General features: G+C 44.0%; 1 protein-coding gene across 9 annotated transcripts in view; it reads right to left on the bottom strand.

Annotated features, from left to right (window-relative positions):
- The window catches only part of SAMD12 (sterile alpha motif domain containing 12), a 286,712-nt gene that overhangs the window by 168,039 nt on the left and 100,180 nt on the right, over positions 1-18,493 (bottom strand). For all 9 annotated transcript variants that reach the window (XR_014790013.1, XR_014790012.1, XR_014790010.1 and 6 more), the window contains exon 4: positions 7,573-7,713. Coding sequence is in view for 4 of the 9 variants with exons in the window: in XM_084848903.1 (XP_084705029.1) it covers positions 7,573-7,713 (141 nt within the window). In the remaining 5 variants the exon portion in view is untranslated. The remainder of the gene's footprint in view (positions 1-7,572; positions 7,714-18,493) is intronic.

Below are 18,493 nucleotides of genomic sequence, written 5' to 3'. Positions count from 1 at the left end.
GTGACTGTAGCCATGAAATTAAAAGACGCTTGCTCCTTGGGAGGAAAACTATGGCAAACCTAGACAGCATAGTAAGGAGCAGAGGCATCACCTTGCCGACAAAGGTCCATCTAATCAAAGCTATGGTTTTCCCAGTAGTAATGTATGGCTGTGAGAGCTGGACTACAAGGAAGGCTGAGTGCCAAAGAATTGATGCTTTCGAACTGTGGTGCTGGAGAAGACTCTTACGAGTCCCCTGGACTGCAAGGAGGTCAAATCAGTCCATACTAAAGGAAATCAACCCTGACTGCTCATTGGAAGGACAGAGACTGAAGCTGAAGCTCAAATATTTTGGCCACCTAATGCGAAGAGAAAACTCACTGGAAAAGACCCTGATGCTGGGAAAGATTGAAGGCAAAAGGAGAAGGGGACGGCAGAGGATGAGATGGCTAGATAGCATCACCAATGCAATGAATATGAATTTGAGCACACTCCAGGAGAGAGCAGAGGACAGGAGGGCCTGGCGTGCTGTGGTCCATGGGGTCACGAAGAGTCGGACACAACTTAACGACTGAACAACAACAACAACAGTTTTCATCCTCAAAATGTTGGGAAACATTTCTCTCTCTCTCTCTCTCTCTCTATATATATATATATATATATAGAGAGAGAGAGAGAGAGAGAGAGAGAGAGAGAGAGAGAATGGATTCTGTTTAAATAATATGTAATATATATCATTGCTTTTTTCCACATCCACTAAAGTGTTTTGAAAACAATGAGAGTATTTACATAAATTCATGACACTCTGCCTAAGAACATCCCCATTTTCTATCCAGCAATGGGAACATGGCGGAGTCCAGGATTAGAATTGGAAACCCTCATGTCCTGAGCATGGGGTCTAGCCTAGCAAGTTATCATGACATTTCAGAATTGAAGGACTTGGTCCTACAAGATTACTGTTGAGCACAGTGAATATGCAATTAGGAATTCTATTGCATGCAATTAGGAATTCTATTGCTTGGCTTGGGAGTTCAAGAAAGGCCAAAGAATTAATCTGCCCCAGAGTGTGTATCTATCTGAAGATCTGCTGCTTGTTGACTTATAGCAAGTAGCCACCTGTGCTAATGTCCTTTGCTTATGTGATCACTTTTCTCTCTATCCATTCCTTCTAAGCCTTTAAGGCTCCTGCTCTCCCCTCTTATGGTATTTATCTTTACACTGGACTTGAACTGGTCAGCTCTTCAGAGGATGCCTTCAAACAGAGCACTGCCCCTGACAGCCCTTGAAATGGAGGGCTGCCTTCTGTGATACAGGACATATGGCTACCCTACTGCTCAAACAGGGCTGTACTTTATGCTATACTTTAGGCCATCAGCACCTTACCTCATGGTCCCAGGACTGGAGAAAACACCCCAGGTCAGTTCTTTGTCCTGATCCTAACAGAATATAAAAGTGTGCCTCCCTCAGTTTATCATCCAAACTGTGTAAAGGAGGCCCACATTTTCCTCCCACATCCCGTTGGCTTTTAAAAAATGCTTCTGCTTCTCCTTCTCTCCTTCCTTCCTCTTCCTCCTCCTCCTCCTCCTCCTCCATCAACATCATCATCAGTCATCATCATCTTCCAAAGCTATACTTTGAGGGAGAGACTATACATTGCATACAGTCAGGGCCAGAAATATTGGAACAAGGATAACTGTTTTGACAGTTGGCCTCTGCACACCACCACAGTGAAGTTGAAAGGAAACACACCCAGATGGGAGCAAAATCAGGACTTTCAGCTGTAATTCAAGGGGTTTGACAAAAGTGGGGCACTAACCATTCAGGAAGGACAGCTAGTGGCATGCACACACACCAATCACTGGTGGGTCATAAGTAATGGAATGAATGGCTGACAAGCAGCTGCATGGCCAGGTGTGGCCTGTTTCCAGGGCACCCCATGACCAATCAAGCAGATAAAAGGCCTGGAGGTGGTTCTGAGTGTTACATTTGCATTTGGTAGCTGTTCACTGGAACTCCCAACATGAGGTCCAAAGAGCTGTCCATGTGAGTGAAGGAGGCCATCATTAGGCTGAGGAAACAAAATGAACCCATTAGAGAGAGAGCAAAAACATTGGGAGTGGCCAACACAACAGTTAGGAACATCCTGAAAAAGAAGGAATTAACTGGAAAGCTCAGCAACAGCAAAAGGCCTGGAAGACCACGGAAGACAACTAAAGTGGATGACTGCAGAATTCTGCTCATGGTGAAGAGGAACCTTTCACAACATCTAGCCAGGTTAAGAATGCTCATGAGGAGGTAGGCATGTCATTGTCAACATCTACAGTCAAGAGACGGCTTTATGAATGTAAATACAGAGGCTTCACAACAAGGTGCAAACCACTGTTAACACTCAAGAACAGACAGGCCAGATTAGCCTTCACCAGCAAACACCTAAAAAAGCCTGCCCAGTTCTGGAATAAGATTCTTTGGACTGATGAAACCAAGATTAACTTGTACCAGAATGATGGGAAGAGAAAAGTATGAAGAAGGAAAGGAACAGCTCATGATCCAAAGCATACCACATCATCTGTCAAACATGGTGGAGGCAGTGTTATGGCATGGGCATGTATGGCTGCCAATGGAACCGGGTCACTGGGGTTTATTGATGACCTGACTGCTGATCAAAGCAGCAAGATGAATTCTGAAGTGTATAGGGCTATACTTTCTGCTCAGATTCAGCCGAATGCTGCCAAACTGATAGGACGCCGCTTCATATTGCAGATGGATAATGGCCCCAAACATACAGCAAAAGCTACCGAAGAGTTTCTCCAGGCAAAGAAGTGGGATGTTCTTCAATGGCCAAGTCAGTCACCTGATCTCAGCCCAATAGAGCATGCTTTTCACTTACTGAAGACAAGACTGAAGGCAGAAAGACCCACAAACAAGCAGCAGCTGAAGGCAGCTGCAGTAAAGGCCTGGCAAAGCATCTTGAGGGAGGAAACTCAGCATTTGGTCATGTCCATGGGTTCCAGACTTCAGGCAGTCATTGACTGCAAAGGATTTTCCTCCAGGTATTAAAGGCGATCCTTAAGTTTGAAATGATGTTGGTTTGTTCCATTACTTGTGAGCCACCAACGATGGGTGTGTGTGTATGCCACTGGCTGTCCTTCCTGAATGGTTAGTGCCCCACTTTTGTCAAACCCCTTGAATTACAGCTGAAAGTCCTGACTTCGCTCCCATCTGGATGTACTTCCTTTCAACTTCAATGTGGTGGTGTACAGAGGCCAACTGCCAAAACAGTTATCTTTGTTCCAATATTTCTGGCCCTGACTGTATGTGCAGCAAGGTTAATAGACAGCCGTTCTTCTATAGTACTGTGACAGCATGACACTACTTGGGGTTTAAGCAAAGGGTGAAAAGGCTTCCTTCCTGTGTTTCATCCACAGGTTGGAAGACAAGCTGTAAAGTTGAAGAGTGACACATTGAATCCCTTGGTGATGACTCATGGATGTCCTTCAGATGAGTGACACGACAAATTAAATTGGCTTAGACAGTGAAGAGCAAGACCACTAGAAAGGCCTCCTTGACAAGCCTACAATATCTCTCAGTCAAGCAATTCCTCAGGGTCACCCCAGGGTTATATCCAGAATGATCAGCAGGACTATGGTGAACTATTGATCCCAATCTAAGTCTTGTGAGCAATTCATGACCTTGACTGGCATAGCATTAACTTCACTAAGCAGCCTAACATTACGAATTGGATCCCTGAAGGACAACTACCTGAAAGGGATACTCATAATTTGTCACTGTGTGTTGCCATCAAACCAAAAACGAGCCATTTAAAGTCCATTTTTCTTCTGTTCTGCATCACAGCCTCCCCCTGCCCTCAGTTGTTGATAGGAAAAAGTGAACATGCTGCTTGGCAACATATATGTATTACTTAAGATTGGCCTTGCAGATAATTGAAGTGGGGTGGGGTGGGGGGCTGATTATAAAACTTGACCAGCCCGCTTGCCCTCATGTATGGTGTGGGTTAACATGACAGTCCCCATAGCCACACTCCCAAGGAGAGTCCAAAAATGAAGGCAGCTGTGTTGATCTCTATCAACAAACCAGGTTTAGCAGCTTTCATCTCCGTCAGAAGCAGGTTGTTTGTAAAAGATTATGTGTTGGTCTTAATTACTAGTTCAAGATGAAGAATCCCCCCCCCCCCACACACACACACCCTTGCCAAATACTTTCTATTACAACAGGGAAAAATATATTCTTCCTGGGGGAAAAAATCCCCCCGCCCCCACACCTGACTGTTCTGAGGATTCCAGCTCAACTCAGAGGGAACAGGGAATTCTGTGGGGGGTGGAAGATGATGTCAGCATCCCTGCTAATAAAAAAAGTGCTGGCACTCAGTTCCTGTCAGCCCTGACTCCACTACACCACTGTATATTTCTTACAGTGACAAAGTCTAGTCTTCCCACATAAGAACATAAGAAGAGCCATGCTGGATCAGACCAAGGGTCCTTCTAGTCCACCATTCCGTTCACACAGTGGCCAACCAGCTAACCATGAGAGACCCACAAGCAGGGAATGAGCACAACAGCACCCTCCCACCCATGTTCCCCAGCAACTGGTATACATAGGTTCACTGCCTCTGGTACTATAAGTAGCACATAGCCTTCTCCAGGAATTTGTCCAACCCCCTTTTAAAGCCATCCAAATTGGTAACCATCACTACATCTTGTGGTAGTGAATTCCATAGTTTAACTATGAGCTGTGTGAAGAAGGACCTGTCCTGAATCTCCCACCAATCAGCTTCATAGGATGAGCCAGGGTTCTAGTATTTTGAGAGAGGGAGAAAAATGTCTCCCTCTCCACATTCTCCACACCATGCATAACCTTGTAGACCTCTATCATGTCTCCCCTTACTCTCCTTTTTTCCAAGCTGGACAAATCTTGTTACAGTGATCCATGGATTAATCACTTCCCATGTTCTATGAAGGCTGCCCTTGAAGAGTGATGGAAACTGCGGCTAGTGCAAAATGCTGCAGCCAGATTATTATCTTACATCAATTACACTGGCTTCCAATTTGCTTTCAGGCCAAATTCATGGTGCTGGCTCTTACTTATAAAGTCCTAAGGTGTGGGGCCAGGATATCTGAAAGATTGCCTCTTGCCATAAGAACATGACCATGGGTTACAATCTTCCTTGGAGGCCCTGTTTTATGTCCCACCAGCAAGAGAGGTTAGGGTGGTGGGAACACAGGACAGAGCCTTTTCTGTGGCAGCACCCCAATTGTGGAATTTTAGGCAGGCAGTTAAAACATTTATGTTCCATTCAGCTTTTAAAGAGTCTTTTAGAATGAGATTGATTCCACCCTTTAGATGTTTGAAAGATAGTTCTATTCTTAATTTGTTTGTGCATTATGAGTTGTCTTAATGTTTATTATGTACACTGCCTTGGGGGCTATGTTAGAGCAGAGAGGAAGTTTACAAATATTTTAATAAATAAATGAAATAAATAATTACAAAGCCACAATATTCCAACAAGTAGGAAGAGGTATGGATTGGGCATTCCACCTACTATCCCAATCAAGACACACAAAGAGAAAAACAGAATGGAAGAGATCTGGCAGTGTTTATGACAGCTGTTGTATCTCCCCTATTTTGAGAGCCACAAGTTGAAATGACCAAGGTCTAGAAATTCCATCTGCTCCACAGAGAAATCATTTAAAAATACTTTCTGGTAATGACATATAATAGCTGTGCAAAACTGGCAGAATCTGATTTCACTCCAAGCCCGGGAGCAAAATTGCTGAAGCTGAAGGATTAATGAGATTGCTCTCTATTAGGCCCGCACAACTTCTGATCTGACAGGCCAAACACAGGTCATCCTCCATGGATTGTGAGCTGCTTGATGCTCAACCTCCACACACCCCACTGGTTCTGAAGTCCCAGCAAGGCTACAAAAACATAAGACATGCTCAACTGTTGCTGAGCTGCATGTGGCTAAGTATGTCAGAACTCATGCTGGCCTACTCTGTGTGCTAAAGATGCAGCATGTGAGGCACTAGTACTGCAATGGAAGACTGCCCACTAGGGATGACATGGTTTCAAATGCTGATAGTAGGCTGATCAACAAGGCAACTAACACAGTTTCACTATGAAGGATACCAACTTTTGCCATCCAAAATAGGGACATTATAATATAAAGAAGACAAACCATGAGAGTGCCATTACAACTCTACATAACATTGACAGATGGGACATTGTTCTGAGAGGGAACTACGCCAGCCACGTATCAGCACTAAATCTGATTGGGACCATCTCTTCCCCTATTATGCTGTGCAAATTTGTATCCAGCTTTGCAAACATGACGGCAAGTTTCTTGTGCCCCATCTACTCTCAAGGGTGCAAGGTCCCACAGGCCCCAAATCTACTGAATAGCATAAATAAATGATTAGCTGTCTCGTTTATTTTTTAAAAAAATCCTACTGACTTCTTACGAAGGTCGTTACCTCTCCTAGAAGCCTCCTTTCCACAACAGATGGCACATAATACGTTTTAGCTCCCAGTTGCCTAAGTCTACAGAAATTCTTCTTGCAAAAGGGATCCAGGAAAGTCAGGCAAATTTTTCAGTTTCAAAGTGTACACTTGTGCCTTTACCAGCTATGTAGCATCAAGGTGCCCCACGGGCACAGTTTTCTCAATTCCTGCAACTGAAGATAATCTGCATTCGAACATCTCCTGACCATGATGAGGATAGGAGAATTTTCTCTGAGAGAGGAGTTGGCAAACCTCCATTAGTGCAATTAGGTAGAATCAGATGTTACATTTGACTCTGCGGTGCCATTAAAAATGGCACCTTTGTTTTAAGTTCTCCCAAACACATTTTACCCATAATATTCAGTCATAATACAGAGGGGAGAATTTAAAGTTAAGGGGGGGATGCCACTGAAAATGGCAGCCCTGTGTTGAATTTTCACTGACGCACAGTCCATAATATTTTGGCACTTCTGTTATGACATCAACATTTCCCAACACCGGTCAGCAGCAGCCAATTAAATAAAACTCGAGTGAGGAAAGCACTCAGTGCTGATTATGTCACAGCACAAGTATATGAGCCTTTGTGAGCCAACAAGGTTTCAGGCACTGGGAGCGGGATCAGCATGGCTATTAACACGCTGATAGACTTTGGAGATCAGGAGAAATGAGCACAGGAGTGCCATTTTCGGGGGCAGCCCCGTGTCAAGACTGACTCTGAATTCTGCCCTCAGTGGAAGAAGTGACACAAAGCCAATTAAATTACCAGTGTTCAATGTTCATAAGGTAATACTGAATTCCTGCTGTTTCTCCTAGTTAGGAGGAGCGGGGGGGGGGGGGAGAAGCAGTAGACTTTAAAAAAATTGCTCTCATCATAACAGACAAGCAGCCCCTAATACACATATTGATCTGTTCTTGTTATTTTCTTTTTGTTCTCCACAGGTGAAGGCAACCTGGCCCCACAAGGCCTCTTCGTGCAACAGTTCATGCTGGATAACATCAAAGTCATATCTGGAAGCTCGAATGCCACCTTTCCCCCCCTCCCTTCCTGAGGTCCTTTATCGGCACATATCCTACCTTGCGTGAGTAACTGAAGGTTTCGGACTTCCTCCCTCACTTTCAGCTGAAGGACTTGCTGCAGAATGTGCTGCCGTAAGCTCTCCTGCACAATCCCCATCCGCTCAAGTTTTTTGTCCGTAAGCCTGAGCAACGCACGGCCTGGATCCAAGAGAGAGAGAGAGAGAGAGAAATTACCCGAGGATTTCCATTTAATGAATAAAAATTATATATGCTGTAAATGTCCTTATTCAAGCAGATAAAACCTGCCTGCATCACTAATATCCTTCCCTGAGAAACAATCCAATTCACAGTGGGGTAGAGTGCGGGGGGAAAGACCTTAAAAAGTATATGTTGGCTCAGTGAGTTAATTAGCTTCACCTCTGGAGATCCAGGTCCAGAATCCAACTAATATGTCACAAGAAGGCAGGAGGGGGAGAGTTTGTGTTGGTTGCAGTGCATTCACTTGTGGTACAAAACGCCAGCATATTATAGTGAAATGGGAGTTATGGGAAAGGGACCATAGTTCAGTGGCAGAACACATGGCTTGCATACAGAAGGGCACAGATTCAATCCTTTGTGTCTCCAGTTAAAAGGTTCAAGTAGCAGGTGAAGGGAAGAGACATCTGCATGAGACCCTGTAGAGCTGCTGCCCATCAGAGCACACGGAACTGGGCTAAAGTGACCAATACTCTGACTCAGGGGGCTTCCCAATGGGGCTTTTATCATGCCATCACCCTGCCGCATTCATGGGAATTTTATCAAGGATCCAGATGACATCTTCCAGTGGTATCTCTCCCTGTGTATTCTCACCGCTTCTTCTGCCTTTTCACCAAAGGTCAAGACATCTTCCAGTGGTGGGAAGATGTCATCTGACACTTCTTCTGTCTTTTTCCGTACTGCAGAAAATCCCTAAGAGAGGTAATGGCAGGTGAACACGGTACATGGGCAGAAGAAGCTGGGAGGGGAGCTCTCGCACCCGCTTCCTGTGTGGCTCCAGACTGACCCACCCTAGGAATCAGAAGGTTCGACGTTAGCCGCCCCGTATGCAATCCTTCTATAGCTACATCACGAAAACGGCTGCAGTTTGGCTGTGGCTCCATTTTATTTGATTTGTTACGTTTATATCCCACCTTTTCTTTCAAAGAGGGCATACATGATCCTCCTCCTCTGTATTGCATCCTCATAACAACCGTGTGAGATAGGTTAGGCTGAGAGTCACTGGCCTGGTCTGCACAATCACAGTGGGGGAAACAAGCCACCGTGGCTTATTTTCCCCACCACACGTGCCAGGGGGATCTGCATAATTACCATCACTAGCACAGCTTGCCATGTCATGTGAATCCGGCGAGGGTGGCTTGCTGCTGTAGCTAACAAGGCACCCAGAACCAATGGGCTGTTTAAGGGTTCTGGGGTGGCTTCTTAATCATGGCTGCAAGCCCTGGTCACCAAGTTCACACAACAAGGCAAGCTGTGCCAGCAAGGTAATTATGCAAATCTTTCTTTTCCCCACCATGGCTGTGTGAACTGGGCCAGTGACTGGCCCAGTCCCCCAGTGAGCTTCATGGTCAAGTGGGGACTGGAACCTGTGTCTCCCCAGTCCAGCATTCTACCTGCTGCACTAGTGATTAATACAGCGCTAAACCCCACCCTGAGCATGTAAATGAGCTAACTATTACTTCTCAACCCATTACTCCTTTGCGTGCGCGCGTGTGGCAGGGGGATAGCAGCCATCCGACATTGTCAAGAAATGTCTGGGTGGAGAAGGGGAAGAGTTAATATGAAACTGTACATCATGATTACTGGAAGTGGTTCAGTAAGTAATTTACTGTTCTGATGGGAACTATATCGATCCTTTACAAGTCTTGGGTATAAAAGACTGTTAAGACAGTTCTGTTTTTCAGTTGAACATATTCGGGAGAGCCTGATGATTTCAATGGGAGGAAATCATCATAACTTGAATTCCCAACTGAAATATAAATTAAAGCACAAATCATATTAGGCTCCTTTGGAAATGTATTGTAAAATGTGAGACAGCCAATTTTAGAGCTCTCAGGAAGGGCCGAACAGACCCACAAAGCAAATTAAGCACAAATCTAAAACTTTAGCAGGCAGACCCATAAATCTACATGGCTTGCCCCGTATACATTTACAAAGCTATTTCCTGGATGCACTAACTGTTCAATAAATATATCCATACATATATGCTACATAAACAGGTATGTAATAGCTGAAGAAGTGAAACAATTAAGGATTATTCTCTATTGCTTTGTTAATACTCCCCACTCCCCTGACACCAGCCTCCCCTCAGTGTTTACCCCCAACCCTCACGCACAGCACAGCTCAGTTGAATAGAGCTGGTAGGATTTACGGGATCCTCGTCAAATAAAGAGCCTGCAGAATCTTTTCTGGTGGAGATGGCTAGAGTGAATCTGTCAGCATATTAGATTGTATCTGGCAGCACCTGGATACACTGTCCATGTTAATCTGATGTTGCACAGAAAGCTCTCCACCCCTGTGATAGATCAGGAGTAGACAGAATGTAGATCTGCATCTCTTGGTAGATCTTTGGGTGATTTGGAGTTGATCAACAACTCTCAATGATAGCAGCAATAAAATGACTCTTCTCCCCCCCCCCCAATTATACTGCTAAAAGGAAGAAAGCTTCGTTGCGAATAGGAGTAGTTTTTGTGTGTGGGGGAAGACTGAACTCCATTCAGTTGTTACTCAAAACAAATTCCTGGACATATTTTAAATGTAGGTCTTTTGCACCATGCTCCAGTTGGCGGGTCTTGCAGGTCCTAGTAAAAAACAACGTAGATTCCACAAGCATCAGATCTGCCTACCCCTTCAATAGATAGCCCATTTCTTCATTAATTACATGGGGGTGACATTTTAGATAACAAGTGGGACTTGCAACAAAATATTGTTGCACAGAACGCTGCATTTCACAATGCTCCATTCCATTCCCCCTCTCCATAGCTTTCTACCCCCTGGCCCCTGCTCATCATTCAGTCACTCATCATTCTGTGGTCACTGAGCACACTCGGTCATTGGACCATTTGTGGGCTCCAGGTTCAACCTTGTAACCATTAGATGACCTGCAAATCCTAATTCAAATGTCTGCAGACTTCTCTTCCTCCATTTCATCTTGGGACTTGGAACATGAAGTCACAGTGACTTCATCATCAAGTCAGTTTGTTTTTCTCCAACCACTCCCCCGCTTCCAAAAACTTGCGTTTTGTAACATCTTCCCTGATGAAGAGATCTGCAGATCTCAAAAACTTGCACTTTTTGGATGATCTTTGGGTTGGCCTAATATAGGTATTACACTAATATGGATTTCGGAATGAAACCATAGTGACATCTACAACTTGGGAGTAGACAATTAAAACCGTTGCCTGCTTCAGTCACCTCACTCTGCAAGGTAAACATTGGCTCACTTGCTGGAACCATCTCATCTGTAGAAATTGTTTCACTCTTGCTGTTCCACTGTTCCTTGGGATTAGCATAGCAGACTGGGTGGCTGCAACTTCAGACTTCGGCTGGCGTGAGGAGGAAGACTCTGCCTGCTGCAGAACGTTCTCCCTCAACAGGGTTTTCCCTGCCATCATCTCCCACCCACCCACCCACCCACCTCTCTCTCTCTCTCTCTCTCTCTCTCTCTCTCTCTCACACACACACACACACACACACACACACAGTTTCTTCCCTCCTGACTTCAAGGACGGGGACAGAGGGAAGACTACACACCACCATGTGGGAACAGGCAACAGATGGAAGGTTCAACCCTTGCCTGGATGATCAATGCTGAGGCATGCCAGGTTGTTGTTTTTGCTTCCTTACGATGTCCCTGTGCTCCACCCATTCCAATTGTGCTTTGCCACTCTTGTGCTGTGGGAGGCTTGGATTGGGGTTTCATTCTTGCCCTGGAGAGTGTCTCATGATGCAACAGCTTGAGAACCTCTGATGTAGCAACTGCATCTGCCTCCATGAGGCAACAACTTTGCTGTAGGCTTGCTTTCAATGTATATTTAATGGGGGATTCATCATCCCAAGGAGAGAGCAACTGTAGAATCTCCTCACAGTAGTAGAAAGGCAGGGGAAAGGATGGAGCTCAGTGGCAGAGCACGTGTTTTGCATGCTACGGGTAAGATCCAATTGCCCCAGCACTATTTCACTTTTATAATCACTACTTTTCCCCACTGTCCTAGCAAGGCCTAGTTACATTAAGCAAGTGTTGGTTTACACTAGCACAATGTCATTAGCATTAGTGCTGGGGCACAGTTGGATCCCACCCAAAAGGTCCCAGGTTCAATCTCCAGGGGAAAGACCCATGCTGGAAACCCCGGAGAGCTGCTGTCAGTTAGCGTGTAGACAATACTGAGCTACATGAACCAAGAAGGCAGCTTCCTGTATCCTGTTCTGACTTGGCTGTAGGAGAAATGGTCACTTTCCTTATCCTCTGAATGGGGAGGGAGGGGAATAGTCATCTTTCAACTGGCCAAGGAGTAGTAGCACCTTCACTACAGCATAGGAGTACATCAATCAGAGGCAGGCCCACAGTCAGGACCGGCCCTACCATTAGGCAGAGTGAGGCAACAGCCACTTCAAGCAGCAGATGCTGAGAGGCAGCAGTGGCAGCTTCCCTGCCTTTCCTCCTGAGTCCCCAGACATCCCCCTTTACTGGAGGACAGAGCTGTGTGTTCCACAAGGCCTCTCTTGCAGTAGACAACACAGTCCCACTGCCATAGGTGAAATAAAATTCAACTGTCTGTCCAGTTCATTTCTGTAGGTGGAATGGGGGTGGAAGGGTAAAACGTGTTGGGCCAGCCCTACCCACAGTCTATTACAGGAAGTCAAAAGACCATGGTTCGAGATCGATCAAGGTTCAAACAATAGGCTGTCCTCTAAGTTAACACTGGAAACCAAGTGTTGTAAATACATCACTTTGCTCACCAGTTCTGAACAAATGCAACATCGAATGTTCAGCAGCAGAACTTCACAAAGCAATTTTTCCACCACTCCACAGGTCCCACATTTTCTTTTCTTTTTTAATTTACTAAATAGAATTAAGAATATTAAATTGAGGTTGCCTGTTAATATTCATGAGGTTAAATAATTGATGTTAATAGAAATGGAAAATTAAAAGCAGCATTACTATAGGTTAAAGCATAGAGAAAGCTGAGGCACAGCAGAAGGAGCCCCCATGCAACCCCCGCCTCCATCAAATTACTTCTTCACCTCTTCATCTGCAGATTATCTGCAAAGTCTTACTGCTATTATCCTAACAGGATTCTTTGATTCGCTCTCAGTCCTCTAGAGACACAAATAAGGTATAGGATGATCACCCCGCTCAGCACCAAAGGCCATACTGCAGACCTATCATGAGTCAACGGACAACACCAACAAAATTGCACATACTAGTTTCATGTAAGCGAACTCATATATTCACACCTCATTTGCATAAATACAGAAAATGCCAAGCCACAGCTGGCAAATAGGCTTCAATCAGCCTGTGATTTTATTAAAAATATAAACGGCTTATTAAGTTTTCACAATTGTAATTACGAAGCCTTCTGTAAAATTTTAACTCTGCGTCAACAAAATAGCTTCCCGCTCTATTCTCTGTTCATAGACATAGCGTTAATCTTTCCTACGGCAGTTAGGTATTCTTAGGGGTATTCAGCGATATTCTTAATTGCACGTTGTTAATCCCATATTACGTATAAACAATTTAAGGCAGCCTGTCTAAGGTAATGAAATTAGAAAAATAATTAAATGGGATTTAAAAAAAAAAACACTTGCCAACTGGTTTGTGAAATCTGAAAGAAAGAAAAATGAGTGGCAAGCCACAAATATGCAAAAAACTTTAATATGAGGTAGAGGATAGTTTATCCCAAAGTGTTCCGAGCCAAAAATATTCATCACAGAGAGCAATCCTATGCTCTCTGAGCAGAGCCTCTGATATCAGAGGGTCCCCTTCTCCAATACCCAGTCATAAACTATCTTTAAAATCACTTCCATACAATGAATGGGATTAACAATGAAAAGCTGACAGTTTTCACAGTCTTACAGAAGACCAAAGCATAATCTTATGCAATAATCAGTGCTGCAACCGATCAATCAGTTAAAGATCTTTTTTTATATAATTTTTTTCCATACAATTCATTTAAAAAAGAAAATGATGGCAGTACATAAAGCATCCTCAGATATCCTTTACATATGAATATACATGTGACCTAAAGCAACTGATATTCTGTAATATTCCTAATAATGAATATGCTTGCATAGCAGCATCTTGCATTCTATTGTTCTCAATGAATAATACACAGACTTCACTTTTCAATAAATATATTGTGTTGTTGTCTCCTTTTATTTATATTTGTATAAATATATACATATATACTGTATCCCATACTCTTAAGAGCTATTTATCAATAGCTGGAGGATTATTTTTCTCTATTTCTGACTTGTGGCTATGCGGACAGCAGGTAATAAATAAACAATAATTTCAAGATGGAATAAAACTATATTTTTAACATAACATATCAATTGGATCTAATAACAGTTCATACCCCATGATATTTTCGATTTCATTTCAGATATCTAATAAGATCTCATCTCACAACATAACCAAAAATATATGAACTAAATCTGCCATAGGCAAGCCATAGCTCCAACAGCTATTATTTGATTCTGTAAAGTCCATTAAGTCTAACAGGAGTTGGATACCTACCAACAAAACAATTACAATTCTTTTGATTGATTAAAATGGTGCCCCAATTTATGGGGCAGCAGGATGGTGTTTTTCTTCTGTTTTATTTCTTCAAAATTTTATTTTTTAATATAAGTATTTACAGATCTGTACGTGCCAGTTGCCTTCTTTTCTCTCACACAGGAGGAGATACCAGCTCTGAGATGGTGGCTGCTATGAAATGTTCACCCTGAAGAATGCACTTTTCTTCAGAACTATTGGGATGGATCTAGAATAGGAGGGGACCTCAGGCCCAGTGGGCCAAATCCAGCCCCTCGGGCCACCCCCCCGCTATCTTCAGGTGCAGTGGGGGGTGCTGTCTCATAACTAGCATTGAAGAAAGGTTCAACTGCCAGTCGGCTTTTGTATATGGAATTTGTTTGTTTGTTTGTTTATTTATTACATTTCTATACCGCCCAATAGCCAAAGTTCTCTGGGCAGTTCACAAAAGTTAAAACCACAACAACAGAATAAATTAGAGGGAGCCCCATCTTGTTCTTTGCCTCAGTCAGCAAAATGTCCTGGGCCAGCCCTGGCTCTGTCCTAGAGAACATCCCCTTTTGGTGGATAGGCTGGTGGGTGGAGTTAGTGGAGAGGGAGAGGAGGCAGCAGCATGGATGGAAGAAGAGGGGGCACCGGGTACTGAACAACTGCTACCTCATGCTGCTGGCACTGTCTGCAGAGGACAAGACACTTGGATGGAACATGGAGTGGATGGGCATGTAGGAGGTGGGAACAGACTCCTTGTGCTTATTGCATGTGCATTCATGTCCTCACACTGGTAATGATGCTGAGGACATCCTGATGGCTATATGCCACCTCCAGTGCCAGAGGTTGTATGCCTACATACACCAGTTGCTGGAGAACTTGGGCAGGAGGGTGCTGTTGCACTCATGTCCTACTTGGAGGTTTCCCGTGGGCAGCTGGTTGGCCACTATGTGGACAGAATGTTGAAGCAGACCCTTGGTCTGTTCCAGCATGGCTTTTCTTATGCTCTTATCTTGCTGTGCTCCATCCAGTAGGACTCCTCCATGCTCAGCCCTTCCATCCATGCTCCATTGGCCCATAGATTTTGCTACTGCACCTGAAATACAGGCCTTTTCCGTGATAAAGCTGGGACAGTTTCAAGGAGCAATTGTTGAGCAACAGGAGCCTTATACATGATTTGCATATCAATACATTTGATTGTAATGTAGGAGAAACATGAAGGGGGGGGAAAGGAGTGAGATCTTGAAAATCTTTTTTGAAAGCATGAATATCTACATGCACATCAGATATGGCACTGCTCAGGCAGAGTATCTTTTAAGAAGATTTAATAAATAGTGAACATCCAGACCTGGTTTCTAATTTGTTGACAGCTGCCAGGGGCAACAAACTGCAAAAGTAAACAAGTATCAGGTCAGGAAAAATTGTTACAAAGTAGCTCTCTTTTGAGTGAACAGCACTGACTCCATTTTGAGACACAGCCATGAAGCCAGGCGTCTTCATCCCCACCCTCAGCAAAGGTGGGAGAAAGGCACAGGAATGGGGTTGAGAGCATCATGCAAGACTAGATCAAGCAATTCCATTTCTAATGGACTTCTTCAAATGCACTCCCCAAAGGCAAAGGTGGGGGTCAAAATTCAGCAAAACATGAATGTGCTGAACAGCAAGAATCTTTGTTAACCCCAATAAATGTGCCATTGTGGCGTTATCCTCTCCAACAGTGTCCTGAGTGTGAATCTCTTTGGGTGGGAATTGCCTTCTTAGCCATCATCGCTCTATTGCCAATGTCTAAAGATTCCGTATAAGCGGGTGTGAGAGTCTCATTAGAACATGTGCAAGGTTGTACACGAGTCTAACTAGAGCACATCACGTAACAAAATGGTTTACAAGTGTTTGGGATGTAACATGTATAATGATTGAATTCTTATGTTCATGGCCACAAAAAGATAAATTTTTATAAATCCTTTGATGATATTTGGAAGTCTTTTTGTTAATTCCAGAATATATGAAAACAAGATTCCACTGTTCAAGGTTATGTGCCTTCCATTTAAATAATTATTTTTTTAAAAATGAAGGAGGCTTAGCGCACATTGCAGCTAACAATGGGCGGGGCCGGGGGGAGGGAGAGCAGAATGTTGTGATGTGTGTAAAAGCCAAGAATTTCCTATTGGACATTTGAGTTAGAATACACCTGTCACATTTCTTTGTCCTCCCCATTCGCAATCAACACACTCCAGGAAACAGGGCTTAAGGCTAACACTACTTTATTAGTTAATGATTAGTTAATGTTACAAATGCGGATTCTAGGAAACTCTCAGACTACAATGAAACAGCTAATCCACACATCTACGAATATCAACAGAGGAGACAAAGTGGGAGTTAGAGAAATTGCCAGCAGTCTGGGCATGAACTTCATGGCCAGACTTGCTTCGCAAGGATGCCCCTCCCTTAGGGTGGGTCCCTCCTATGCTGGCTTCCACGAGTGGCCAACCTGGCGGAGCGTCTGAGCCCTGCCACTAACTTTTCCCACTTCGCTCTGCAACAGACCCTAGCATCCCTCAAGTCATACCCCTCGCTCTCCTTCTCCTCCTCGTCCTCCCCCAAACACTGGGTTCTCATGGAGGAGGAACGGGGGAGCCATTCAGGCTGGGCCAACTGGGTGTCAAGCTCTTGGGAAGGAAGTCTTGCTGTATTGGGTCTCACTAGGGAGGGTGCCTCCCTCTGTTCTGGCTGTTCCCACTCTGATTCCGAATCTGAGCTGCCAGACATCTCCACATGCTCAGATTCATTCCTGACAACACCTTTGGAGAGCAATGACACTTGATGTATTTTGGTGTGCCCAGGGGCACGCCAATAGGGAAAGTATTTCAAAGCCTCAATTATTTTCAGCCAGGGGTACAGAACCTTGGGCCAGGGCACCAAATCTGTCCCTCCAGGGTTCCCCAAATGGCCACATACACTTTTCCCTGTCCCCACCCACTTTCCCCCAACCACCAATTGTTTGGTGGTTTCTCAGCTCTTGTGCAGATTTTTCCCGTTCTAAAAGGTTGAAATGCCTCCTCCAGAGCTTAGTTACTGGCAGTAAAAGCTTTAAGCTAAAATATGCACGAGTGGGGGTTGTATTTTGCCTCTTCCCCTTTTGCCTTTAGCCCCAACTACCACTGAAATGCAGCCCCCCCCCCACCTCTCCAAAAATGGAATTTGGCCCTCAAAGAGGTTCTGCACCACTGTTTAAGCACACTGTAAACCTACATTTCTAAGTAACAACAGCACGTTTCTAAGAGCCTGGAGTTGGCTTTTTTAGCTCCATCTCAATTTTGGGGGGGGGGATATTTCCATGCTTTCTACCACTAACAAGATCTCTGTCACAAGAAGAACTCTGCTGGAATCAACAGTAGACAACCAGATGCTTCTGGGAAGCCTACAACTAGGAATGGAAGAACCAACAATTTTTAAGCTTGCCAAAATTCTCCAAAATGAAGCTTGTTTACCTCGTTCCCATTTTAGTTTTCAATCCATTTTTCAGCTCATTTGAATGTGCATTTCAAATCAGAAAAATATTGCATTCTGTGCATACTTTTCAAAAGTGTGCACTTTCCCCTATTGACTAAAGCATGAAAATGCACATTTTTTGAATGAGATGGCAATGTTCATGAATTTGCAAACATTTCGCATGTGCTTGTGCTCACATTCGGGATTGTGAACATTATATTTTTGGATGATTTGAGAACATAAACCAATTTCTCGTGCATTCCACCTAAGAGTGAGGCGGCATACTTCCCCTGTTGTTGTCCCTAGCATCCGGTATTCAGAGGGACATGACTTCTGAACATGGAGGCTCTGTTTGGTGGTCAGTGCTAGTCACTGTTGATAGACCTGTCCACCATCAATTTGTCTAAATGGCAATCTTTGTAGTAGTAAATCCCACATGTTAATTATATGTTATGTGAAGAGTCTTTTTTTGCTTTTGTTTTGAATTTTCGCTGAACTGACTTCCAAGGTAAGGGGCACCAAAGAGTTTGATGGCCAGACAGTTCAGTTCAGGCAAAATAAGTGCTACTTTTCTTCACATAAGATGTGGTGATTGCCAAGAGCTTAGATGGTTTTAAACAAGAAGAGTGAGGGAAAGGAGATTACTCTGATTCTACGCTAAATTCTAACTCATATGGATCAGAAAAAGCTTTTACCAGTGAAATAACT

This window comes from Heloderma suspectum, chromosome 4, assembly GCF_057233095.1.
Source record: "Heloderma suspectum isolate Gila_16-S chromosome 4, 16-S_ref, whole genome shotgun sequence".
Lineage (NCBI taxonomy): Eukaryota > Metazoa > Chordata > Lepidosauria > Squamata > Helodermatidae > Heloderma > Heloderma suspectum.
The sequence above is the reverse complement of the archived record's forward strand: the minus strand, read 5'-3'. Positions and strand labels throughout refer to the sequence as shown.